This window comes from Suricata suricatta, chromosome 4 (assembly GCF_006229205.1).
Source record: "Suricata suricatta isolate VVHF042 chromosome 4, meerkat_22Aug2017_6uvM2_HiC, whole genome shotgun sequence".
NCBI classification, from domain to species: domain Eukaryota; kingdom Metazoa; phylum Chordata; class Mammalia; order Carnivora; family Herpestidae; genus Suricata; species Suricata suricatta.
In genome coordinates, this window is record NC_043703.1 from 72,743,814 (window position 1) to 72,771,590 (window position 27,777).

General features: G+C 36.6%; 1 protein-coding gene and 1 long non-coding RNA gene across 5 annotated transcripts in view; one reads left to right on the top strand and one right to left on the bottom strand.

Annotated features, from left to right (window-relative positions):
• Window positions 1–2,082, top strand: part of LOC115289628 — a 5,623-nt gene extending 3,541 nt beyond the window's left edge. The window contains exon 2 of the long non-coding RNA XR_003907725.1: window positions 1,471–2,082. This is a non-coding gene — a long non-coding RNA (uncharacterized LOC115289628). The remainder of the gene's footprint in view (window positions 1–1,470) is intronic.
• CDK8 (cyclin dependent kinase 8) overlaps window positions 1–27,777 on the bottom strand; it is a 115,257-nt gene that overhangs the window by 4,277 nt on the left and 83,203 nt on the right. For 2 of the 4 annotated variants that reach the window (XM_029936929.1, XM_029936928.1), the window contains exons 5-10: window positions 15,960–16,017; window positions 13,518–13,649; window positions 6,501–6,644; window positions 3,981–4,050; window positions 3,140–3,212; window positions 341–438 (exon numbers count right to left, since the gene is read on the bottom strand). In XM_029936929.1, coding sequence (XP_029792789.1) covers window positions 341–438; window positions 3,140–3,212; window positions 3,981–4,050; window positions 6,501–6,644; window positions 13,518–13,649; window positions 15,960–16,017 — 575 coding nt within the window. The remainder of the gene's footprint in view (window positions 1–340; window positions 439–3,139; window positions 3,213–3,980; window positions 4,051–6,500; window positions 6,645–13,517; window positions 13,650–15,959; window positions 16,018–27,777) is intronic. The other 2 variants (XM_029936930.1, XM_029936932.1) reach the window with 2 other exon arrangements.

Below are 27,777 nucleotides of genomic sequence, written 5' to 3' on the forward strand. Positions count from 1 at the left end.
CAGGGTGTGAGCGTGCTCAGGGTGTGAGGGAGCTCAGGGTGTGAGCGAGCTCAGGGTGTGAGCTGCAGCACGCACATGTCATCTGCCACCTGCCACTGAATATCCAGGGCGCCCCGAGGCTAGAGCCGGAGATGCCTCATAAAGCAAGAGACAAATAGAAATGCCAAGAACGATGAAACCCCTAAATGACAGCTCAGTCATTAGAGCCCATTTCTGGCTTGTCATGGCGATTTCCTCAGGTCCTCACGTAAGAGGAGTGGCAACTTGGGAGTTGATAAATAAATGAAGCATGCTCCAAAGAATCCCATCATGCTGGTGAACTAACAGATGGGTCACTTACTCTGATGTAGGAAGCGGGTCTTCTAAGAAGTAGGGATCCTGCATAGCCTGTTCTGAGGTAATTCGCTTAATTGGGTCCATGGTAAGCAACTTCTGAAGCTGAAACCGTAAGTCATAAAAACATTACTGCATTACCTCTCATATTTATCTCTTTGAACACATGTGGAAGGTATGTTTTTTGATGAAAACACCACAATTTGAAGGTACTTATTCCCCCCAAATTAACAGCAGGAAAACTAATTTTCTACTTAATGGAGTGATTCACAGTCATTCTAATAATCATGGTTTTACCTGGTTCTCCTGTAAGAAGTAACTAAACTTATGCCTTACTCTAAACCAAAGATCTGCGTTATCTAAACTGCTTTGCCCAATTTAGAACAGAACTAAATTCTTGTATTTTCTCTTCTTTTTCTATTAAGGGGAAACATTATTATAACACAAATAATAAACTAGCCACATGTGGCTATTTAGATTTAAATCCAAATTAAAACCAAATTACACTTAAAAAAATCAATTTCTCAGCCATATCAGGTACATTTCTAGAGCTTAAGGGCCACATGTGGCTAGAACATGATCATCTTAGGGAGCACAGACCAGAGCAAGCGCTCCTGGCCAGTGCTCTCCTAGTCTAAACACATACGGGGCTCGATACAGAACTTGTAAAGTACAGAGTGGTTATGAATGGGTTGCTCCAGGGATACTGCTTGGGTCAAGTCCTGACTGGACACTTATGAGCTGAGGGCATCTGGACAAGTTGCCTACTCTCTTTGTAATCCCGTTTGTCAAACAGAGATTAAAAATAGTGCCTACTACCAAAGGTTTGTTTTCTGGATTAAATTAGTTAATATGTGGAAAGCAATTATAATGGAACCTGGCACAAAGACAGCACTATGTGTTAGCTGACACTATTATTATTATTGTTATTATTAATTTGCTACCTGTAGGAATGTCACACTAATGTGAAAACACAGTATTTTTTGGTTAAAACAATAGTTTACTGAAGACTTTATGAACTAACATATTTTATTTATTATTTATTTTAGAATAGTTGACTTTAGTATGCAATTTACGAGCTTATCTAAATAGTGGTCTCTTAGCTTCTCCTCTTTGATCTAATGCGGTGGTTTTCAGACTTCAGAGTACATCGGAATCACCGCCGGAGGACTTCTGAAAGCAGAATGCTGGCCCCACTCCCAGAGCTCTGACTGGGATGTCTGGGCAGGGGTCCGAGGAGCTGCCTTTTCACCAAGTTCCCAGATGACTCTGGTGCTGTGGACTAGGCCACACTTGAAAACCAACAGACGTGTTGAGACTTGATGGGAGAGGACACAGAGGACAAAGGACATAAAATATTCAGAAATACAGAAGAAATGCTGGGCAGTGAGATTTAAATTTAATTTGGATGATCTGACATTTCAGTGGAAGTGCAACTTCATTTTTAGAGTTGAAAGGAAAAGTGCTGATTTGCCATTTAAAATACTCAACAGTTTTAATGGAGTTATGTCAGAACTTTCAGATGGGCCCACACAAGGTAGCTCATCCCAGTGAAAACAAGCAAATAAGCTGCAAGGGAAATCTGTCTCTGGGATGTCAGCAGTGATGGTTGTGGGAGACACTTTAGACTACATCTAACAGCAGCAGATTGGAGGGAAATAAGAGCAAGTCCCCTAAACTGTGACTTTCAGTCTACCACCATCATCGTTACTTTGTTAGAATAAATCATCCATATGTTGAAGGATCTAACTTACCTTCCTATTTGGGTCCTGTTTTAAATACATTGTAAGAAACCATTATTTGGATAATAATATATTGTGTGCTAACAAGACAGGTTAAGTGCTGCTTTTTAAGTTGCTAATAAGGTATGAAACATAGGATATGTGACATGATATAAAAATAAGTAGAAGGTATAGAAGCAGAAGAAGTGGACAGAGAAGAAAAAGCAGAAATAGAAGAAATGTTTATTTATAAGTGGTCTGGTACTGTAATAAAGGAAAATTTAATCCTTTCAAGGCCAAAAAAAAAAAAGTTCCCACTTAATGAACTCATTTAAAAATACCGAGAATAAAGGATTAAAAGAATTTTAAGCCAAATACAATACAACCTGCTCCCCCAAATTTCCTGCTTGTAATGTTACAGAACTGTTTTGAAAAACATAAAAGTGAAAATCATTTTTAATTATAATGATGTAAAAGTGGAAATTAAATTATAAACAAATGGAAGTTGGCAATAATTGAATATAATCTCATAAATTATGATAGTGCATGGATCCATTTAGATCCTAGGTCCAATTATTTTTTCATTAAACAGCAATTAATACTGCATCTCTTATATTCTTCCAGAAAATGCAAACAGTGCACGCCGTCACTGAAGGACTTCCTTCTGATACCCAAGTTTATAAGAGCATCTTGGGAGTTAATTTTATAAACAATCTTTCAAAGAGATGAAATACAAAACAACCTGTAAAAATCATTTGTGAGCAGCGGGAGAGTTTTTCTTTTAGATTCTTAGAAATTTTTGTAAGTTTTAAATAACTGATGGAAACCAATAAATGTAACTTTAAAAATGTTGACAACCCTGGTACGATGACAACCTTTAGAAAATCTAATGTAACCGAACATTAGTCTGTTAAACCGTGTTATGGGTTTGCAAATACAAGTATTTTCATTCTTTGCTAATATGCACCAACCAGATGTCTGCATTTACCATTAAAGTATGCTAATAACCATATAAAGTGACCCCAAAAATCCTCTGGTTGGGCTACTCAGGGGGAAAGAAACTATTATTGTTCTCTAAAGCTTACCAAGTGGAATGCTTTACTATCTGGTTTAACTTTGTGTTTTTCCATATACTTGATAAGGCTGCAGTTGGTATACCTGAAAGAGAAATACTATGAAATATCTATATTAGATTTTGAGGTTAATTTTACATCGGCTGAGGCTTTTCCAAACAATTATTTTAATCACAACCGATATAGGATATGTATCAAAAATGGTATAATCAGCATAGCATGAGATCAATTTCATATCTCATTCAGTACGCACACTAGTCACGAATGGATACCACAAAATAGTTTCATAAATAATATATACTAAATAGCATTTTTTATATGACTGTTATCTCAACAATTCTTTTAAATAACGTACAGGTCAAATGTTTAATTCAGTCTTACAAGTAAGTTTAATATAAATAAAACAAAACTTTTAAAAATTTGTCACAGGCCTCTCTTCCCAATCTTCTAATCTTGCATTGCAATATAACTATTCCTTCTTCTCTATTAAAACCTACTTAAAATGTCTACACTGCCCAGGTGGGTAGGCAAGTGAGTGTTAGCAAGGCTGGTTATTTCCGTCTCTTACTGCTTCAGCTACGGTACTTTCATTGATGCTCACTTCCACAAAGTAACAAGGATGGAAAGAGTTTTTTCCTACCCAAATTAGCTGCTAAAATTAGCTGCTTATTTTCTTTATATGATTTAGACATCTTAAGAAAGACTGCCATACTGTAAAATATTTATTAAGAAAATAAGTAAAATTATTTACTAGAATAACCTTATGTTCAGTATTCTGTTGAGTACTCAATCTTACACTAAGTATTCTGGAAAAGCAGAAATCAACAGAGGCTCTGTTTTCTTTCCAACTTACGTATTTCTTCTGAAATCTTTCATTAATGTTGAATGTTCAGGCATCTTTTTTATATCTTCCCAATCTTTATCTGTGAAATACATTGATAAAATTTTATGTTGTCTAGGTTCCTAGTCTCAAGAATTTTAATGTGATTTACCTCAATTTTTATTACATGTCATATACTTTGAACCTCCATGAAAGCACAGACCTCAAATAAATGACTAGTTATAGCAAACATCTTATCTTGACTTGTAAATACAATTCTCATCCCTTGTATAGCATTACAGCTCAATCTTTTTAAGTTTATCTTTTTAGTGCCTACTTTCTATGTAATTTACTATCAGTTACATCAACTTTTGTTAACCTCAATTTCTGTAAGTAGAGAATAAGCTATGAACTAATATTTCTATTACTAAATCATTCTATTTCTGTTTGTAAAACTACTTTTTCCACTTTTCCACTCAATACCTTGGTTAACTCAGCAACTGATCTCTTCAATGAGAAATGTAGTATCTTTCCCTTTTGTAGCTACATGATGCACTTTCTAAAAAAATATGACCCTCCTTACTTTCACTTTACTAAAGGTGACTGCTTTTACATCAGCAATCAATGTAAGCAGCAATAAATGTCTGAAATAATGAGTATGCAAATAAGTCAGCTGGTGGCTTGGCTAGTCTCAATAACATTGATAAAAACCCCAGCCACTAGATACGTTAGGTAGAAAACCTCTCGGTTAGTTTTGCTGGCCTTCAAGTTGCTCCAACAATACATGCTGCAAGGCCTGCTCTTTCCCCCCCTGTCAACGGACTCTTCCTGAGCCAGGCGCAGTGCCACAGCAGGCGGTTTTTAAATGGCCTTGAGAGGTTTCCTTCGACTTCCTTACACACGGATCTGCTCCCTATTCTCCACAGAGATCACATCTTGTAAAGTCAATGAAATACATGCTTTAAATTCCTAAAAATTCCTAAATGGAATTTTCTCCTTATTTCCCTGCTGTTTTCTCCATTTTGTCAATTTCTCAAGCTAGAAATCTTGAGAGAACCTTTTATTTTTCCTCAATTACTTCCTATAAACAATTCTCTTTTTGTCCTTCATTTGCCATCTTTTTTTTTATCGCTTACACCTGGAGTACTGTGATACAGGCAAATAGCTATTTCCCAGACTTCAGTGACCACTCTTTATTTTTTATCCACCACCACATACTAATCTTTCTAAAATGTAACATAAGACCATGTCACTAGTTCTCAAGAACTTATCATGGATTCTTTTGCACATTAAATCTAAACCCTACTGCCTACTTTTCAAGTTTCTTATAAGCTGAGCCTACCCTAATTACTGAACTACACAGTAAGAATCACCTCCTGCAGAAGCCATCCCCCACTTTCACCTCCTTTTAAGCCATATTCTTTTCCTTGGGCCTTAGAGATGATGGACACATCCAGAAGTGGGAAGAAAAGACCGTTCGTCTCCATCGACTCAATCCAAAGCTATTACTTAAGCATTCTACATAGAATAGTACAATATAAACTTCAAAAAGGCAAGAATCATGCCTGTTATAGCAACAATATTTTATGCATAATTCCATGCCTGGCACATGACAGGTACTCTAATATTTAGTAAGTAAATAAAATTCCCACCACAACGAAGCAGTCTTCACAGACCAGTTCTGCAGAAAGGTAGTATCTGTGTTAACACTCCAACAAGGGAATGTGAAGTTATAACTCCCAGGTATTTCTGCATTAGTCTTGAGTTATCCTGACCTGAGAAAACATCCTAATGAGGAACAATTTCTAGCAACCTCTGGTGACCTCACCAGCCAATTATTATGTAGGTGTTTTAAGCAAATTTGCATTATTCTAGACCTCTAGAGTTTTTGGTGACTGATGAACTACCATTCTGGGGGATAAGAAGGGATAGAGAAACAGTTGGAGAGGCCTAATGCCTGTGATGAGACACCTTAACAACATTCTCCCTGCCGCTAATCAGGGCACGCAAGGTGGCTGTTCTAATAGAACACTTAGAAGAATGTTATTATCAGCCAGGGTTATAGAGCAAAAGTATCTTATATTTTATGTTATGTTTATTAAATATAATGTGATTCTGTACAGTGCCCTAAATATAAAGAATGTTCAAATTTTGTACTAAAATCCCAAGTAATAGCATTATTATGCATCCTGCCAGACCAAAATACATACTACTAAATTTTGTTGATAGTTTCCCCTGGTAAGAACTAAAGGCACCTTTTAATACAGATACTATAAATATTTTATCATTTCAAATATTGAACAAAACAAAACAAAAATAAAAAAATGAAACAAAAATATATTCCTCAAATTCAGAAAACCAACAAATATCTTTATGCCAATATGTGAACTCTACAGTTTGCTCTTTCTAAGGACCTTTGATTAATCCAAGTCACAAATATAAAGAATTGAGTAAGAGTGGCTTTCATCAGCTTAAGACATACACCTTTCCAATGAAGATATCTAAGTTTAAACAACAGTGATTTAAAAACAAAAACAAAAACATGATGTGTACCTGCAGGGAATCCCATTACATTGAATATTCTGTCCAGCTGGTCATGGTGATAAGGATTACTAGTTTTGATGTCCTCTTGTCGACAGTGAAATATTGGTTCTGACGTTAGTAGTTCTGCAAATATACACCCTATAGCCCAAATATCTTAAAAAAGAAAAAAAAGAAAAAAAAGAAAAGAAAAAAAAAGGAAAGGAAAAAAGAAAAAGAAAGGAGGAAAATAAAGTGGTTCTTTCCAAAAGAAAATGCATTTTTATCTTGGTGGGGAGTGGTTTTGTTCTTTTGTTTTCCTAGTAAGTCATATTAATATTAATCCCTAAAGCAATTATAATTTAAAATATCATGGAATATTGTTTGTAAATATATATTCCCACCCAAGCCACCCCAATTTTTCATTCCCTATTACACCTCCATTCCACCCAGTGGCTTCATTCCAAATTCAAGTCAAATTTATTACCTAAATTTTTGGCAATTTTGAAATGCTTCAAACATTACCTTACCTATGAAATATACACGAAGCTGCACGTGGAGCACAGGGACCGCAAACAAACAAAATTAAACAAAAAATAAAACAAAACCAGAAAACCCTTTGAAATTCGAAAGCCTTTGAAATTGGGCATACTTGCCAAAAACAATTAGCACAATTTTTTGAGGTAAAAATATTTTTTCTTTATTGACTTTAGGTACTTGCTAATTTGTAAAGTCTAATGATTATTCTCTCATGCAAACGAGGTCATATCACAATAAGAAAAAGACAGTGCCAGACCTCAAACATTCTAATAAAACTACATTTCAACTTGGACATTTTTTTTTCAAAGTATTTCTTTATGCTACAATAGCATCAGATTTTCCAATTTAATGAAGACAAGAAAAAGGGAGGAAAATATTACTTTAAGAGGCATTAAGGATATAAACCCACTGGAATTACTTATAAAAGCCAGGCAAATGGATTCCTCCATAACTAAAGAAATTCCTTTCATTCACTTTAAGATATAGGCTAAATTTCATTCAGATTGAACTTTTACTCAACAGAACTATTATTAGTAGAGGAAAGATCTACACCCACTTTAGAATTTAAAATGAAATTATGCAGTTTCTACTGTTGAGAAAGCCCTACACCAACAAAGTTGACTTTTCCATACTAATAACTACAACAGTGTGTACACAGCAGACACTCAATAAGTGGTTTTTGACTGATCTAATACCCATGGTAAATAGAACTATAGAGGGAAAAATATAAATCACCATTTTATTAAAGCCAATTAATCAGGTATGTTAATAACTGTCACATAAATAGAAAACGAGAAAAAATGTTAATTTATAAAATAACTGAGAATTCCTAAACTCTAAAACTGGAATATAGATCTTTAAGTAAAATTATCACATGTACATTTCAGAGTAACAAGTTAATCATCTATTCATTAGAGATTATACACAGTGACTACAAGCAATTTTTAAGAATGACACTGTGTTTGCCTATCAGTTTTCTCCCTTATCAGTGAACCAAGTTAGCCAACACCACCATAGGGGAAAGTACCAAGAAATACAAGACAAGCTATATTACTTTTGGATTCAGAAAGTACATGGAAAAATTATTTTGTGGTTATTCTTTTTACATGCACGCCTAATAAATAACTTGACTTATGAATGCCTTAATCAAAGAGAAGACAGCAAGCTAAGTAGCAACACAAAAAGGGCTGATGGGTCAGCCTGCATGTTTAAAACTACTCACAGCACCCAAAAGACCATAACAAGTCATTCTGGTTAGCTAGGAAAAATTCTAAAGGAGAAAACAAAATATGGAAAGGAATATGAGAGGTAAGTAAGTGTTGTAGCTGTCCTTAAAGCTACATCGCTTCTAAAATAAAAAGTTAGGAGGGAGGAAGAAATACTTTTATTGAACCTTGGCTGACCTTACCCACATACCTTTTTGTTTCTTTTCTATTATCTCGGATTTTTTTTTTAGCAATCTCATCATCCTTCCTTTCTTCAAAACCCTGGTCCAGACATTAATCAGGAAGTTAGCTATAACCAGGCTAGTTTTTCAGATACATTTCTATACCTGTGTAAATAAGCCTCCCCTTCCTATCTTGCCTATTTTTTTTCTTTTTTCTCTTTTGGACTGTGCCATGTTCATGAAAAAGTCCCTTCCTGTTCACCTCCCTGCCTACCTCCTTCGAAAAAGACTTCCTAATGTAAAAACCTATATATCTCATCTCCTTCTCAAAATCTGTAATGCCTGTGTGTAGCTACTGAACTAACCAGCCATAGCAGATAAAGAATTAGCATGCTGTGTAGACCCGAGGGAGGGGGAGCTCTTAGACAATGTGTTAATCCACAAAAGCATTAACAGCAAGTGTCCACCTTGATAAAAGAGTAAATTCTCATTCTCTTTATATTATAGTGTATTTCCCACTTAACAGAACATAATCAGTGGGCATTCAGTTACTTAAGAACAAACATTTGAGTTTACCATACTTTAGTAAAATTTTAAGACTGCTTTAGTGATGATCGATTAAATATTGTAACTATTCTTTCAGCCTGGTTCACAAAGTCAACAAACCAAAACCCCAAAACACTTGAAATTGAATTAAACTTTGTCACTGTGAGCACAATGTTTACTGACCTATTATTTACTCACTTCGGTTTACTGATTCAGGTTGCAGTTTTGTAGAAGTGGATAAAAGATTACGACACCAAAACCTGTTAGTAATAGCGGATGGGGACAGCTTTTTCTCCTATGCTCTTCGGTTGCTTCTTAATATCCTTCAGTTTAACATAATCCACCAAATTACACGAGCACATTTCACCCTTCTAAAGGATGCCCAGAAACCAACTACTGAACAGGTAATCTGTACATCTAACTACAAAGGTTCTTCTATCAGCTACACACTACAATGATCTGACAGGGAAGTAAAAACACCAGACAAGCTCTTGATACGTAGCTTTTACTGTGGTGTGAGGGATTTGTTGAGTACTCTAATGGACCCTCAGGCAACTTCCAAGGTAATAGGAGGAATGGGATTGTGGTGGAGAGAGTGGAATCAAGGAAGAAGTTTCTTTTTTTATTCTTATTCTATTTTTAAAAATTTATATTAAAAATGGTTTATGTCTGATTTATTGCTCTCTCTCAAAAAAGTAATTTAAAGACACCCATATTATAATACTTTTGAGTCAACGTCTTCATAGAAGAAAAAGGTGTTCCAGGATTGATCCTGGGCAAGTCAAGTGTTCATGGGGTGGGGGCCATCACCAGAGAAGGTCTAGAACTGACCTTGGTTTCAATCATCTGCACCCCAGTCGGCCCCCTCTGTAATCTCCCTACCTCAGAAGTAGTTGTTTTATCCAACGTCCCAGAACTTTTGGAGTTAAATGGGATCTAGGAGATGTTCTCACTTTCAAAACATGAGGCTAAAGAACTAAACGCTTTGCTAAGGGTGAGCACGCACACATATGCACACCCCCCACCCCATACCCGAGTGACGGAGCTAAGGCTAAGTTGCATACGTTTTGGTTTCTCTTCAGTTTTAAAAAGTTTATCTAATAGTTATCCAAAGAATTTTGATGATGCGAGGAAGTAAGAGGGGAAAACTTTGAAGAAAGGCCCTCTCTTTTCCAAATTATAAAGTTGTTTGAACAACGAGCTGGTTGTTTAGCTTTGTGACAAACAGCCCTGCGTCAGAACCGCCAGACTATAGACTGCCCTAGTGAGTAGTAACAGGTGATACAAACTACAACGTCCACAAAATAAAATGTTTCTTGAGGAAAAGAAAACAAAGAGTTTAAGTCAGAGCGATAAGCTTCTGTGATGGTATATTTTTAACTTAATTTAAATCAATTCAAAGTCTCAAGTTTTCAGTTGATAACAGCTAAGATTAGGCAATATCTTCCTTATCTGTAGAGTCTGTTAATGTGTCTTATCAAAATTAGCCCTGCTTTTTTTACATATTCGTTTCCTAGGTGGAAAAAACAGCCATGCATCATATTAGTTTATATGCTAAGCACTTAGAATATATGTATAAAAAAGACAACCAAATGCATGCTAGGTCATAATATGTAGTCAAAAACTGGACTAGCTTCAATGAGTTTTACTTTTCCTTCTAATTGACTTTTTAAAAAGTATTTTATTTTGGAGTAATTTTAGGTTTTTATAAAAGCTGCAAAGATAGCTCAGAAAAGCCCAAGATCTCACTGACTTAACTTTATCTATCTCTATTTTTCTATAAAATGAAATTGATGTCAAAGCAGGTCTGAAGACTAATGAACAGAAAGATTTTCTGGGGGCACCTGGGTGGCTCAATCAGTTAAGTGTCCAACTCTTGATTTCGCTTCAGGTTGTGATCTCACGATTCTTGAGTTTGAACCCTGTGTTGGGCTCTGCACTGACAGTGTGGAGCCTGCATGGGGTTCTCTTTCTGCCCTCCAGAGCTCATGCTCTCTCTCTCTCTTAAAACAAATGGATTAACTTTTCAATAAAAATTCAATTAAAAAAAAGATTTCTGAAGAAAGACATGTTGAGTTCAAGATTAATATAGGGGAATAATCACAAGTATTTCCTCTTTTCCCTTCTTAAGTATACACTGAAATGGCAGCAACATCCTTTATGAACAGGAGGAAGTCACTGGGGACGGGATTCCTTCATTTGTTCAACAAAGAGTACTGAATTCTCATTACGCACCATGGAGGCACTGGCCTACTAGGGTGACCCACTGGGGAACGTCGATCTATTGTAATGGATTTTCAATACTGTTCAGTGCTATCAAGGCAGTAAGCTGGAAGTAGGACGGGGAAAGCAGGGTGACTACCCTAGACTGTGTGATCATAGAAGTTCTCCCTGAAGAGGTAGTGTTTTGACTAAGATCTGAATGGAAAAAAAAAAAAAAGAGAGAGAGACTGGCCATATAAGACCTGATCTAGGCAGAGAAACATAAGAACATTCCTGGAGCTGGAAGGCAGATAGAACAGCTCAGAGAAGGCCCTGGGCCACAGTATTACTGCTGAGTGGGAAGCAGGTTCGTCCTGTACAACTCTGGGAAGACTCTGTCCTTGGAGCACCAGTTACAAAGTCTGTATTCTACATACAGTTGACTCTTCTTCCCCCAGTTCCCTCTGCTGCCCTGGGGCTATACAAAACTTGGACCAAAAGTTGGAAGACTCTACCCTTAAAGAATCTGAATGGCCTCAGCGCAAAGACGTATGCATGCGGACACTTGGGGATCCCTGTGTTAAAGTTCTGTGCTAGAGATTGGCTAGCTAAAGGCTGCCAATCAACGAGACCTATGATCTATGTATACAAAGTTCGTAAGCACCTTTCTGTAACCTGATTCTTAAATATGAAGAGACAATCAAGGGTCAACAAATAGTGAAGAACATGATGTGTGGAAGGGAGAGACTAAAACAAATTAATAAAAAGAGAGCCTATAAAGAAAACACACAGATTACTCCAGGAATACAGCACTGTCCACACAGATATTCAAGAAGCTTCCTTCCATACAACCATATTAGAAATGAACAGTCAGAGAATAAGAAGGGGCTCTTAGGGGAAAAGAAAAAGACAAAAGCAGAAAAACAGAAGAAAAGTGGTATGAAGAACCACCCCCCAGGAGTCCAACACCTGCCCCAACTCAGTTTAGCAGAGAGAGACACAGAAAGTAGACCGGAAGAAATCAAAAGACTAGCATAAGAGTTTTCTACAGACTTCCCACTGTGAACTTCAGAATGAACGTGCTTACCAAGTAGCCAGCACATCACTGTGAAATATAACGATAAGAATTCCTGTTTGTTTTCAGAAGGAAAATCCACTAAAGCAATCCACTAACAAATGAGGTTAAGACTGGCATGAGGCTTCGCTAGCCAGCACTGACGGTACAGGACACTGGAGGGGTATTATCAAATTCTGAGGGGAAATGATTTTGTACTTAGGATTTTAAACCTGGCCAAACTGCAGGACACGGGCATTTTTCAGAAATACAAGAACTTGAAAATTTACCTCCAAGACACCTTTCCAAAGCAAGTTACTTCAGAATATGCTAGAGCAAAATAATAAAGCCCAGAAGGAAACATATCCTACACAGAGGAATTATAAAGAGATAAAAGCCAGGATGAAAATCAATCCAGAATACAGCAAAGCATAGATGATTTCAGGGTGGAGTTAACCAAGGGGAAAAAAGGCAGGCCCAGTGTCATTCTGGAGAACACAGAACAGGTTAAGCAAGCAGTAAAGGCACACAATAAAGGAAGAGAGAAAAGCAAAGCACATAAGAAGAGCACTCGATGATAAAGTTCAGCCAAATAAAATGAGGCAGAACAAAGATTCAGTAATGGAAAAGATGTGGTGAAAGGACTGTGGCAGCTGAACACTGAATCCATTACAGTACATAATCTGAGTATAAACTGTGGGAATTATGGTTGGCAAACAAAATAAATGTCATCAACGTCAACAAAATAGTGATAATAATAATGACAATGCTATTTCTAAGATAGCTTATAAATAAATTGAGAGGTCAGCGGGGAAGAAGTAAAGTATACTAATTTCCTAATTCTTCATAGTAGGGAGGTAATCAAAACAATAAAAAAATTGAAAAGTGAATTAAGATGTTCTAAACTCCTACTTTTTCCATAATTTTCCCCCCTTAATTCTAAGGGGATCTTTTAGAATTTAATATTTCTTTTGGTGAAAGAAACATTTGTCTGTTTGTCTGAAATTTAATGGTTTAGAAATTTTACTGTGCTTCTTTCTCTTCAAGTAAAATTAAATTTAAAATACAGGTTTACTTAGAATGCACAGTATGATCCCCTATATTTTAAAAGTTTTAAAATATCTATTTATCTATGAGAGAGATGCCTGAAATAACATACTCCTACTGCTACTAATGATACTTCTAGGTAATAGAATTTTAGGACCATTTTTGTTCTTTTATAATTTTCTGTATTATCTGACTTAATATATAGAAATATGTATATTCCACAAAAACAAAGCCACTTTTAGAATGTCATGGGGTTCTAATCAGTTCTACTCACCAATAGCTTTGGTATAATGTCTCGCTCCAAGAAGTAATTCTGGGGCTCGGTACCAGAATGTAACGACTACTGGATCCAAATCTGCTAAAGGCTTCAAAGGTGAATTAAATAATCGGGCAAAGCCCATATCAGCTGTGAAAAAAAGATAATAATAATGTTGAGTTAATAGGTTTTTACAAATTTAACTGATTAATCTAATTTTACCATTCTTATTTAGTAAGATAGGAAAAAAGGGCTGAATTTGCGGGGTGGGGAGACACCAAAAACGTTTCATCCCTTTCAGAAGTCTAAATATAAACCAAGTGTGAGATCTTAAATCTTTGCAAACTCTTGTCATTTGCTCTTCACCTGGGTTACAGATAGGCTCTGTTGCCAGAGGTCAAGGGTGACCCTACTCCCCTGGGCAGATTTCTTTCCATCTGTCACACACCACCACTGGGGACAGAGTTGGTAAGCTGCATGTCCATTCTTTGTACTGGTAATAAGCACTGGGAATCAGATCAGTTCCAGTAAGGCTTCCGTTTTCTGCGTCAGTAAGCCTTGCTCGCTGGGATCATCAGAAGTTTACTATACAATATGTTAACACCACTATTTCCACCACCATCACCCCCTCATTTATTTTGGCTGAATTTTATTAACTTAACTTTAAAGGTTCATAGTAACTTCTTTAAGCTGGAAAAGACTTTTTAAAGGTCCTCAAATTCAATCACCTCCCTTTTTTAAGAGGAAAAAATAAGAAATGTTCAAAAGAAGAAATTAAATAATTTGACAAATGTCATAAACTCCTAGCTCAGAAAGGGAGCTGTGGTGTTTGACCCAGTTTAGTATGTAGTGTAGTTATTCAAGCATGGCTGTTTGTCCTACTGAACTGTAATCTTAAAGGCAAAAACTGTCTGTTTTCACCTATCTCTTTTAGTATCTACTGTCATTACACATAGCTTTTGTCAAATACATGTTGAATGAACAATCACTATTTATACCACCTATCAAAAATGTCAAGACTTGTCCACCATTTGTTTGGTTTTGCTCTCCTCATACATTTTTAATGAAGTAGGTCCTTGTCTAACCTACTTAATTATGGAGGTAAAAAAAACAACACGGAAATTTGGCAGAGAATTAAAACCATGACTCACATTACTAAATACTGGTTTATAGAAGAACTAGTATTTCTTCTTAAATGTAAATGTTTTAAGTCATTGGTATCCCTCCCAAACTTGCTAACATCATACACACTACATAGAAGTATAAATTCCAAACTAGATTCTTATAGAAGATTTCCCCAAATCTTAAGTAAAATCATGTCTAGAACTACTATTTGCCTGAGTGTTTCTATTTTGCATGCTTTGAACTTAACATTTGAACTTGATTCAACCAAATTGGACTTTTTAAAACACAAGTAAGGACTTACTAGGCATTTGGTGACTCTACAGTAGGAGCTGACAGGGCCTGGCTCTCAAAGGGAGTCAATGACTAGGCGCACTTTGAGGCGCATCAAATGTTTGCGATACTAAAAAATGTGCAAGGCTTGTATGACAAAAGAATATTCTGAGAGTCTAATTAGAAGTGGGGAGTGAGATCTGGGGAGTTTATAGGGGAGGGCAGGGATGAGGGGTTAGCAACACCTAGGTATTTCCTTGTTGGTGAAGTCCTACGATTCAGCTGATAATTCGGATCTATATTCAATCTTCAATCAGAAATTACTATTTATTTTTTATAAACTCCCACAATCCTGCTGCCTTTAGATTAATATAATTTAGTTACAACATTTCTTCTACTCACACACAAGACACATTAAATAAATGCAACAAACACAACTTGGAAAAGACAATGAAAAAAATTACCAGTTAGAATAAATAAATTCAGTTCTATCTTTATAGGTACCAGACCAGAAATGGGTAAAGTTCTTCTTTGATATATAAGAAAATCGAACTATTAGAAAAAACACCAAGGTACAGAATGCTTGTTACTTTTTGGTTTCCCCCCATCAGGCAAAGGCCTTCTATAAGACAGGCTCATTTGAACTTAAGGTTCTGTACCTATCTGTCCTTAACGGTTTTCCTAGTTTGTAATTCCTGATCTAGACAAGGTCAACAGAGGCATAGCTTCTGCTCGAATCTGGCTCAGTGAACAGAACTGATGGTAAATTACTAGTATGCTGTATGCCCTTGTGACTCAAGGTGACGCTGGCTTCTAACAGGGACAGAAGCCACTCACCTCTACAGGCTGTTCTTAATGAACGCAGAGGTTTCTGAGACACTTCCATGGTTTATTTCATAATTAGAACACCTCAATCTCTAGAGGTTAACTCTTTAGAAATGGCTTTGATCAGATGGAACTACATGAATATATGCATATTATTACAGCAAAAATTAGAAGTGATATAGCTGCCTGCACAGGTTTTAAAAAAGTGCTACACTGTGACTTATCAAAGATAAAACATACCAATTTTTACTCTTCCTCGCTCAGGACCTTCACCCATAACTAAAATATTAGCAGGTTTCTGTGGAAACAAAATAGTGGTTTTTTTCAGTAGACAGTAGTGGTTTCTTTTAAATAGACAATATGCCAATATAACATAAATCCACCTTTAAGAAAACCTCATTTACTCAAAAATTAAAATCAAACACAGGAAGTCACCAAAGAAACTTTGTGTATATATGCAAAGCAAGATGCAAACTTCATGAAGGCCCAAATATGGCAGTGCTCTTCTCCGTGGGAGCTAAGGATTTCTTAGCCCTTTTATTGGTCTTTTTCACTACCGTGGAGCACCGGACAGGAAGTTTAAATACTGTACTTCCTGCCAATTTATATGTAAAATGCCCTGCAACTTTAAGGAAAATGTGATCTTCAAAGATGACTTAATTCTAAGTAAGAGGAAGTAGCCACCTGATATCTTTTCTTTTTTTTTGGAAATGGCAAAGTATGTACCTATGTTTAAACACATAAGTTACAGAGAAATCGATTTACTACAGTCTTTCCTAAATGAATTAGCAAAGTAAGAGGAATTTTCTCTGACCTCATTGGTTTTGAGGTTTTTATGTTTAAGTAAAAAGAGGAGCTAAACTTTAAAGGGAGATTTTACAGAAGTAAAATTTCAAACAGTGTTACAATCTCTAAAAATATACAGGATTAACTGTTATCTACAGTCTGTTAGAGCGGTATCTACCACCCTGACATGTGAGGTCTGCCCCTCCTCACCAAGAAGGGGGAGCAGAGCAGGAAGGGAAGGGGATGCGGGGGGAGAGCAACCCCCCAAAACTTTCTTCACCCTGCTAGCCTGTCTACCCGGTCTTTAATTCCACCAGTCTGCTAAACAAAGGTGAAAATAGATTAGAACGTCCTTCAACATGGATCAAAGCAACCTTAAAATTAGAGATTTTTATGAAAGTGTTTACAGTGGTAGCCAGTACACAGGCTTCCCTGACCACATTTGGCAACAGCCTCCATGTGACTACTGACAAAATGTAATTGAGAGTATATCACTCTGTCAAATACTACAGATCAAAACAAAAATTTTTCCCAGCAAAAAGAACTGCTAAAATGGTAGCATATACACTTCAGAAATGACAAATTCCTACATTTTTCAAGGTGAGGAAACTAGGCATCAGCAAGATTAAAGGACTTGCCCTGTAAATCTAATCTCTAAGATTGGGGCAGCAACGGAATCCACCCCATGTCTTAAATCTAATGCTCCCTTCCTAATGTATCATTTTAAAAGTAACTCTGTTTGTCAAGTTTTCAATTAATGTATACTACAATAACAATAACAATAATAATGATAATGTTTCTTTCGTGAAAAAGTTTTTGAACCTCTATCATTACCACACACGCGCGCACACACATACAGACCCTCTCCTGACCCCTGGGAAAACCTGCAAGGCACCAAAAGGAAGTATAGCACTAACAATATTCCCCGGGAGTTACAGGCAAGTGTTGCCTAGCACAAATTGCTTTCGTACACCATGTTAGTCACCACTGGGTTACACTCTGCTGAGACTCTCCAAGCTCAGCCTACTTCCAAATGAAATCAGATCTCTGAGACGAATGTGAAGTGTTGAAGGCCCAGGAGGGGTTTCCAAGAGAAATTGGGCAGCATTTTTATTTGGCTAAAGGGAGAGGCTTGGGAGGGAACTTCCATGCTTGTGCTAGAACTCTCCTGTGGTCCGCTGGGGCAACTCCCCCAAACACCTCTTGAACACATTCCCTACTCTTTTAGCTCCATTAGGTTTCTTTCCCCATCAAATCCATCTTCTGTAATGTTGCCAGGGTTACCTTTGTAAGGGACGAAGCTGATCATGTCACTCCCTTGCTTAACATCTTCCACAGTACATTGGAAAATTCTTACAAGATTGAGTGAAAACAGCACAACACAAAATGATACATAGACTGTGATGACAAACAGGTTTTTAAAAAGTACAAGGAGTTCGAAGAACCGAAAAAGTTAGTGTCAGTGGTATGGATGAACCTTTCAAAAATGTCTTTGAATTCTTTTGCCATGTTTTATTATTACTACAATACTATTTCTACTTTAGCCTCTCACCACCTGTGAATAAGATTCAAAATCCTTACGAGGAGATGCAACGCACCTGCAAGCTCATTCCCACCACCAATCTGTCCCGCCCCACCTGCCACGGCCCACACTGTTCCTGCCATTCCTGTTTTCAATGTCATGACGAGACCCCTCGAAACCAAGTCATTATGTCTGTTATTTCTGCCCCCAAAGATCTTTCCTCTGTGTTATTTGGCAAAATCTCATTCCCCACACCCCCCTTAATGACATAAATAATATAGGAACACATTCTAATTATGAACAACTCAGACTATAAAGTCACATCTAGTTAAAAGTTAAAGACCCTTCTTTCACCCATTGCTCCTGCTCCTCCACCACACCCTAAATCCCAGGCCCTTCTCCGGACATGCAAGCTGGTTAACTGGTCTGCTGTGATGGACTTTTACAACACTTCAGTGCTCAATCCTAAGATAATGGTATCTCCGTATCTGGCAAGAGCAGAGCACATGGACAGCTCTCTCTCCTCCTTTTATTTTAGATGAAGTGGCATTTTTTTTCCTTTCTGCATCCAGCAGCTGGGCCCATACTGGAGAAGCTCTAGGGTGAGTGGTATCAGTTGGCATGCTATGAGGTAAAAGGAGAGACAGTCCCTCTCTTGTTCTAGACTTATCAGACTGGTCAAGTTCCAAACTTGGGTTTTAGCATGGGGTGAGGGATAAACAGCTTCTCTGTCAAGGTCTGGCCTAATATTGGGGCCACAGCTCTAGTTTATAGTTAAAAATTGCTTTTCTAGGCAACTCACTGTGTATTTATGATCTGAAGCAGGTCTTGGGGCTAAAATCCATTACCAACATTACCTCTGTAAGTGAATCTAAAATTCAGCTTGGGCCATGCTATATAGTCACAAACAAAAGAGAATGGTGTTGTGCTGTATCAGTAACACTATAAATGATGGGTCCCTCCTCATGTTATTTTCCATGGCAGCCTTCCATATGCCCCAGGGTATGCTGTTCTGATTCAGTAGATAAATCTAACACTAAATTTCTTTTATTATTATAATGTAATGGAAATCTCAAGAGAAAAAGGCAGAAAGACCCTAAAGATCTAAGTACTTTTGTTATTACTTCTGTTTAGTTGCTGAAATCCGTATTAAGGCAGGCTTCAAAGACTTGATAATTTTTGTTTTTAGTATTTAATGCCATGCTCAAACAATATTCTCCAAAAAAGCTAATTTCTTTTTTCTTTCTCCTTTGTCTAGTAGGAGGAGAATCTGGTAGGAGTTTTTAGCTCAAGAGCCAAAACTTCTAGGTAGTTAGTGACAATACAGGAATCAAACAAGTACTAACTATAGTTATTACAATACTACCCGTACTGTATTATTACTATCAAATAGTAATAACTATAACTGTGATATATAGTCTGTGATCTTTTATACACTATCCAACATAATCACTTTGAAAGCATGTATACAATTTTACATTTTAATGAGGCATATACTCTATTAAACTATACCTTTGCTATGGAGATCAGAGGTCCAATATAACTTAGAAGTACCATCACCTCATAGCAACATCTTCAAATATAGCTATGCTGTGCACAGATGTGATCACAGAACACCTTTTATAGCTTCCTGAACAATGAAATAAATCAAGGAGATACTTGAAGTATACCTGTTGTTTGAAACTATGATATCCTTTTCTTACTGTTTTGTTTCTCCCAGAAAAAAAAAAAACAAAAAAACAAAAAAAGTGTAATTAAAAGAACATGTCTTTGTTTTACGTTACAGGGTCATGGCTTTCCTTGTTTTCTTTTGGTCTGCTCCCTCCAAAACGCAAAGATTTCCTAAAGCAAGATGTTTGTATTGCAGAGGAAACCGTTCACGTAGGGGCATTCTGTTCTCCAGAATCTGTCCCTGATGACTTTGGCACACAGCAGAGATGGCAAATTGGTTTCATTTAAGGGGTCAATCCTGATTTAAAAAAAAAAAAAAGCTAGGGACTAGAGGGAACTCATCTTGAAAAAGACAAGAATTGGGCTGATCAGGAAGCTGCCATTATCAGATCTGAGAGGTGTAGAAGTGGAGAACCCGGCCCTATTTATCTGGATAACTGCCAAGACCTTCTCCTAGGGGGTGAAATGGGACTTCATGTGTGCACTAACGTGTCAAGGCAAAGAGACTTTCAGTCAACAGGAAAGTTTGATTCTTGATGGATCTATGGAAAACAAAAACAAAAACAGTGATCCATAAGAAACCACTGTCAGTGCTATTCTCTAAGATTTATTCAGAATTTAAACTTATTCACACTTTCTGGTGGCACACTTTCTAGACGCTCAATAACTTTCATTGTGGTTGTGAATCAGTATGTACTACAACACATACTAAACAATTTAACTAACTCTGATATACACATATGAGCTTCAACCATGAATAGCAAAGTCCTAAACAGACATATACTTGGTAATTTGAAAAAAACTGTTTTATAAGAAACCTTCTAAGGAGTTGAGTTAGAGAGAAATTTTGAAATCCATTGAATGAAGTCTGAAAGACCATTTATAATAGTTTCGCTTTTTCTTCTGAGCTATGAATTTTTTTACCTCTAATACTAAATTTTATCCCAGTATTGCTGCTGAACATCTTTAAGCTAAAGGAAAAATTATCAACTTCTACTCTAGTAAAGTTGTTTCTTGCTTTTTGTATAAATTTGAAAAAATTTTTTTTCCACAAATTGTGCTTCCTGATAAGAAAACAGATGTTACTTTTATAACCAGTAACTTAATCCCCTACAGTGAACAGTCCAAGTACTATACACGTATCCTGTATTTGAGGAATTAAGAGGTACTCAGGCCTAGAGCTCAACAAAGTAGCAAGCAAAGAGTTCTTTAGGGGCAGAGTTGAGACTAATGGGTGGGGTAAATTCAGGCAAGGAAAAGCTTCGCAGGGGTGATGCCACCTGACATGCGGGGTCAGGAGCTGGTCTGGAAGATAAGCAGCAGGAGACGGTGCCCCAAGAATTCACTACCATCTCCTGCGAAACCGCTGCAAAGCTGGCTCTGCACCCTCCCCAGGGAGGTGGCAGCGCACATGGGAGTTTCAAACACATGGGTGTGTTGACTAATCCTTTACCTACCTAACAAGTCCTCTTTTAGGGAGAATAGGAATTAGGTTCTTTGTCAGAGCCGATGCTAATCAAGATATTTTGAGACAGGCATTAACTACATGACAGTAACCATGCTAATAATAGAGGACGATTCTTTTCAGTAGCCCCTCCTACAGCCCTCCTGTCCAGACTACTACTGCACTTTTTGTTTTCATCTAGGTAATACAAAGTGTCTTAGGTAATACGAAGTTAAATAAAACGGTCTTTCACCAAGTTATGAATATGATCATAAATATTTCAAATAATAAACATGATTCACATTATTAGTTCAAAATTGCTATCTTTTTAAACTACAAATTTTGAATTTTTAAGTTAACAAAATTCTTAACCTGTCAATTTTAGGCAGCTGAGGAAAAAAATACTAGTTTAAGTGCAATGAGATCAATCTGGAATAGAATATCCTACCTTCACGGACACGACGATCATTTTCTTACCATCAAAGGCTACCAGAAGCAGTATTATTTCATTAACAATGAAACATGGGTGCACAGAACAGAAACAGGGCAACAGAAATAAACTTGAATTTTAAAGCAAAGCTATATCTTATTTGTTCCCAATAAAGAATGTGTGGTACACATATTAATATATGTGTGTATATTTTCTTATAGACAGAAATGTATTTTCCAAGTTGGACTTATTTAATTGTATTTTTGTGAAGCTGTAAGGTATGTTGTAACATATTCAAACAAAGAATCTACTAAATATTCAATAAGAAATAAGTACCTATTACTTGAAGACTAGAAAACTGAATGATATTAAGGAGATGACATATGTCTTAGGCGAGAGGTATTAAGGGGCAGAGACAGGACACAAAAAACTTTTGGTTTCCAAAATAGTTCCAGTTTCATTATTAAGAATTTAACTGAATTTACAAAAAAAAAAGTATAGATGGTTTATATTTAAATCTGAAAATCACTGTAATTTCAAATACTATTCTAAACAATATTAATTTATATATTTGTTAGTACAACAGTAATTAGTAATCCTGTTTTATGTTGTCCCCCCAAGCATTATTTTCCAGAGAAATCTGGATGTCTGTACATTACTTTTACTAACTACATTGTATTCTTCTATTAAGACAGTTGATTGTATTAACCCCAAACCCCCACTTCTGGCACCAACCCTGATGATGCCCCCATTGACGATGTTTGTATAAATTACACGTGCCTCCTCCACAACCCCAAACACCCTGACACACATCATTTCCTTGGGATGAAATCTCAAATGTAGAATTATCGATATACTATTAATAGCTTGTTGTTCTAAAACTAGGGGTTTTTTTAATGTTTATTTTTAGAGAGAGTATGCACGTGCAAGTGGGAGAGGGGCAGCGGGAGAGAGAGAAAGGAAGAGAGAGCATCCCAAGTAGGCTCTGTTGTCAGCCCAGAGCCTGATGCCAGGCTCGATCTCATCAACCGTGAGCTGAAATCTAGAGTTGGATGCTTATCCAACTGAGCCACCCAGAAGTCTGTTTTGTTTTTTAAGTTTCAAAGGTGGATATAACTTGGGAAATGAAGAAAAGTACAATCTGCTTGATAATAGACTGAAAACAAAGCATCTATATATAGTCTGTAAACTAACAGAGGGCCGCTATAAATGTATCAGTTTACCTTTTTATTTTTTCCTCCCTATAAAAATAAAAATGGCATTATACTAAATATATTGTTTGTATCCTCCTTCCTCACTAGTATATCATGAAGACTTTTTCTGTCTGAAAATTACTTTGATATAATCTCCATGAATCATATGGATTCACTGTAACTTATATAAAATGTCTCCTATTAAAATGTTGAGGTTGCTCCAAGTTCCTTAATAAAAGAAAAATAATGCCATAGCAAACATTTCTGTATACACCCATGATAAATTCCCAGAATGTCAAATTATTGGGTAAATGTTATAAATGTTCTTAAGGGGTTTTTTTGATACACAGTAACAGATTTTGCCCTTGAAAGATTCAAGTATCAATTTTATACATTCAACATTCTTTTATACCAAACAATACCATTAAGCATGATAAAATCAATCTGCAAAACCAAAAGCAATGTATATCCATGTAAGAGTTTATAATTTTTATTAGCTTGATATATAATAACTTAAATATTTTAATTTTAGTATCTTACATTGATAATCAGGTTATGACTTACTCTTTCTATATTTGCCTAAGGAGGCTTAGGTTAACAAACTTAAATATTTACGTCAATTTTCTATATTCTAGATAGTAAAGGTATAGTCAATTATTTTTGCCATTTTTCTAATATATTACTTTCTTCTTGCTACAAACTTTACATTTCATATTTTCTAAGAGTATTTTTACTCCTGTTTTTACATTTCAGCATATCTACTGTATCTTTAGTGATAGTTAAGAATTTACTTAATTAGGAATCTATCTCCAGCTAAAAGTAGAATAAATATCCCAATTTTTAAAAAAGACATTTTACATCCTATGATCCATGTGGGTTTTAGTGTAGTTTTAAGAAATCATTAACAACAAGTATTTTATTGATTTCCTATAGATAAGAAAATACTTCTCCCTAAAGACACTAAGAGTGATGCCCTTCATTATTGTAAATAACTTCTGGCTTATTACATGAAAAGTTCCTATAATAGTGTAAGTGAATTTATTAAATTTTTATTAATACTTCTTCTGATACTTAAAAAACACATTGGGGGCGCCTGGGTGGCTCAGTCAGTTAGGCGTCCGGCTTTGGCTCAGGTCATGATCTCACGATTCGTGGGTTTGAGCCCTGCGTTGGGCTCTGTGCTGACAACTGCTTCAGATTCTGTGTGTGTCTCTCTCTCTCTGACCCTCCCCTGCTCGTACTGTCTGTCTCTCTGTCTCTCAAAAAATAAATAAAAAACTTTAAAAAAATTAAAAAAATAAACACATTGTTTTCCTTCTAGATGATATGATTTTGTATAAAAGTTTATTTTTTTCAAATACAATTAAAAACGTACAATTTGCCATCCAGGTTTTGTAAGAGTCACCTTAAGGTAGCAACCTAGCAGCCATTTCTCTGGGCGCTGGAGGAGAACAGTGCACAGACAACCCCGCCCCTCACCTGCAGAGGGGGGGTGGGGGGGTGGGGGCGGGGGATGTCCTGCCCCATTTGGAAACAGCCAATCATGAAGCTCCATCTTCCCATCACCCTGACAGAGGAGGCCACATCCCTGAAATGCCCTTATTTGATAATCTGCCCTCCCAAGAACAAACCCAGAACCCCCTCACCCATAACCCCCCCCCATCACCTATCAGGCTCGACTTCCCTGACTCCCCACTCCCTCGGTCATGGGACCTCGCCTGGGAATCACAGACCCCAATAAAGGCTTTCTTGGCTCCATAACCTGGTCTCTTTTTCTTCCCATCTCTGCCTCCATCTATTAAATCTTACATTTGGTGCTGAAACCCGGGAGGAGATTGTAGCTCAGTTAAATCTTACAGGTTTAACCACAGTATTTTGGCATATTTTCTTTTGTTGATGTATTTTTTTCATTCACTATTTTATTTCCACTAAATAGAGATCTGCTTTCTCTCTTAACATTATAACCACAACCACATTACTTACTCTTACCATAAAAATAATTTTATTCTTTTTTAAAAAGATTTATATCCGAGTTATTTAAGACATAGTGTACTACTGATTTCAGGAGTAATTCAGTGACCCATCACTTACATACAACACTGAGTACTCATCCCACGTGCCCATCTCCCATTCGGCCCATCCCCCTAGCAGAGCCCTCAGTTTGTTCTCTGCATTTAAGAGTCTCTTATGGCTTGCCTCCCTTTCTTTTTTATCTTATTTTTGCTTCCCTTCCCCAAAAACATAATTTAAAAAAATTTTTTAATGTTTATTTACTTTTGAGAGAGAGAGAGAGGGAGAGAGAGTGCATGAGCACCAGCGGGGGAGGGGCACAGAGAGGGTGACACAGAATCTGAAACAGGCTCCAGGCCCTGAGCTGTCAGCACAGAGCCCAATGCTGGGCTGGAACTCACAAACCGTGAGATCATGACCTGAGAAGAAGTCAGACACTCAACCAACTGAGCCACCCAGGCACCCCCCATCCATAAACATAATTTTAAGTGACTACACAATAGTTTGTTTTTTATTCATGTCACAATTTGCACATTTTCTGGTTGTTAGACACATACATTTTTTTTTCAGTTTGTCATTATCAATAATGCTGTGATGGCCTTTTCACCATTTTTAAATAATATCCGTAAGAGTTTATTAAAAGTAGGATTGCTAGATCAAAAGGAATGAACTTCTTTCTTTCTTTTTGAGAGGACGTTGGGGAGAGAGGCAGGGGAAGAGAAAGAATCTTAAATATGTACGTTCCACTCAGCATGGTGCCCAATGCAGGCTCGATCCCATGAAGGTTAATGCAACCCTTTATTTTTCTTCTTAATTTTTCCTGTTGTTATTCTTTACTTCTTCCTACCTTTTACCTACTTTTTTACTTTTAGATTCTCCTCTTCCTCTTTATCATGAGGGCCAGACAACAACTGATTTTAGCAGCTGGTGTTACTTAAGAGGTTAAAAAAATAAAAATAAAAGAGATCAGTTAGAAGAAGAGAGAGGCCAAAGAATGAGTGTCATACATTCTGACTTTTTGGCTCTGCTCTGTAAGGCATACAGCTATGTAACAAGTCTTCTGGACTTGCTGGAAATGCTGGACAGCGGCAGGGTGGTTATTTGCTGCGTGTGTCACCAAGAATTGCTGCACTGTGTAAGGAATGGGCGTGGTCAGGAATGGGCGTGGTCACTTCTAAGATGCCTTCCAACTTTACAGTCTATTTATGAAATTAGGGAAAACAAAAAGATGCTCTTCATTTCAAATGGTATATGGTGTTTACATAAACAGATTTTTAAACTAATGATTTAAAATATTAGCAGTCTATCTCCCACCATTTACATTTTCGTTAAAAAGGCATCTTAAACTGTACTGACCTAAATTACAAGCCTATCTGTAATTTGAAAAGACCATAAATTCAGAGAACTGAAACTAATCTTAGAAATTCAGACATCTAGGGAGTTAGGAATCCTCAGATTATATACCTACTTAAAAGTGTTGTATCTATGGCATGATATATATCTGAAAGCAAATTATATATAAATAATAAAAATGGACATAGATAATTCCAACAAAGTGATACTCTATGAAGACAAAGTAAAATCCCAGCTGTATTGGGAGTAGAAAACTCTAATAAAGAAGTAGTTCTTCAACAGTTAATTCAATAACTATTGCTAATCTAATATCTAATTGTAGCTGAGGAAACTTTTAGTTTTACTAAATCTAAAAAAAAAAAAATTCTATGTGCTGGTTAGAACATTTATAAAATTTTATACAAAATCTTCAACTTTTATGTTGAACTGATTTTGAAATATGGCTAGCTGCATGTGCTTATTTCCCTTCTCTTTTTTTTTAAATTAAAAAAAAATTTTTTTTGAGAGAGACAGAGAGAGACCATGTGAGCAGGGGAGGGTCAGAGAGAGAGGGAGACACAGAATCTGAAGCAGGTTCCAGGCTCTGAGCTGTCAGCACAGAGCCCGATGCAGGGCTTGAACCCACGAACCGTGAGATCATGACCTGAGCTGAAGCCGGATGCTTAACCGACTGAGCCACCCAGGCGCCCCTGCATGTGCTTATTTTTGTAGGAAGACTTACTTTTTACCCTCATATATGACCATCTCTCATTTGCTGTATCCAGTAAAGACATACAGTTGTCAAACTAAAAAAGACGTAAAGATATATGTGGCCACGGGAGCCTGTGATTTAAACAGGATTAGATAACAGTTTTAGCTGAGATAAGACAAAACCTTATCTAATATGTTCTATCTGGAAAGATTAAGTTACTGTGGCAAATCTTCACTAGTCTAGATGACAATAATATTCTAAAAGAACTGACTCTGCTATTAGAAAGTGGGACTGGAATACTAATTTTATACTCTTTTTCAGAATATAATTAAGAAAATTCTGAAACTTATGTTTAGAAAAAGCATTTCTTAGTATTTTGACTACAGACAGTATGTATTTCTCTTTTCCTAATGTAAAAGTCTAATGGCCAAAAGAGAAAAAGTGGGAGTTCACCATTAACACTATATCCAGTAGTAATACCTTCCATCAGAAACGCAGTAAATTTTGTCTTTAATGTGATTCAAAAGTCCTTTAAAACGTTCCCAAATCTGTCCTGTTTTTGCAAACACTGCTCTGGATGACAATAAATTTTGTTTATAAAAAATGGAAGCAACTGGGGCGCCTGGTGGCTCAGTCCATTAAGCATCTGACTCTTGATTTTGGCTCAGGTCATGATCTAGCAGTTTGTTAGACTGAGTCTCGTGTTGGACTCGTGCTGACAGCACGGAGCCTGCTTGGGATTCTCTCTCTCTCTCTCTCTCTCTCTCTCTCTCTCTCTCTCTCTGCCTCCCACCCTCTGCCATTCCTCTGCTTACGTATACTCTTTCTCTCCCTCAAAGTAAACAAACATTTTTAAAAACTATGGAAGGAGTTATGTAATAATATAATGATGTTATCACATCAATTATGTTAAGAGTAGAGAAAGAGAAAAGATATATCAGGCTGAAAACTCTGATAA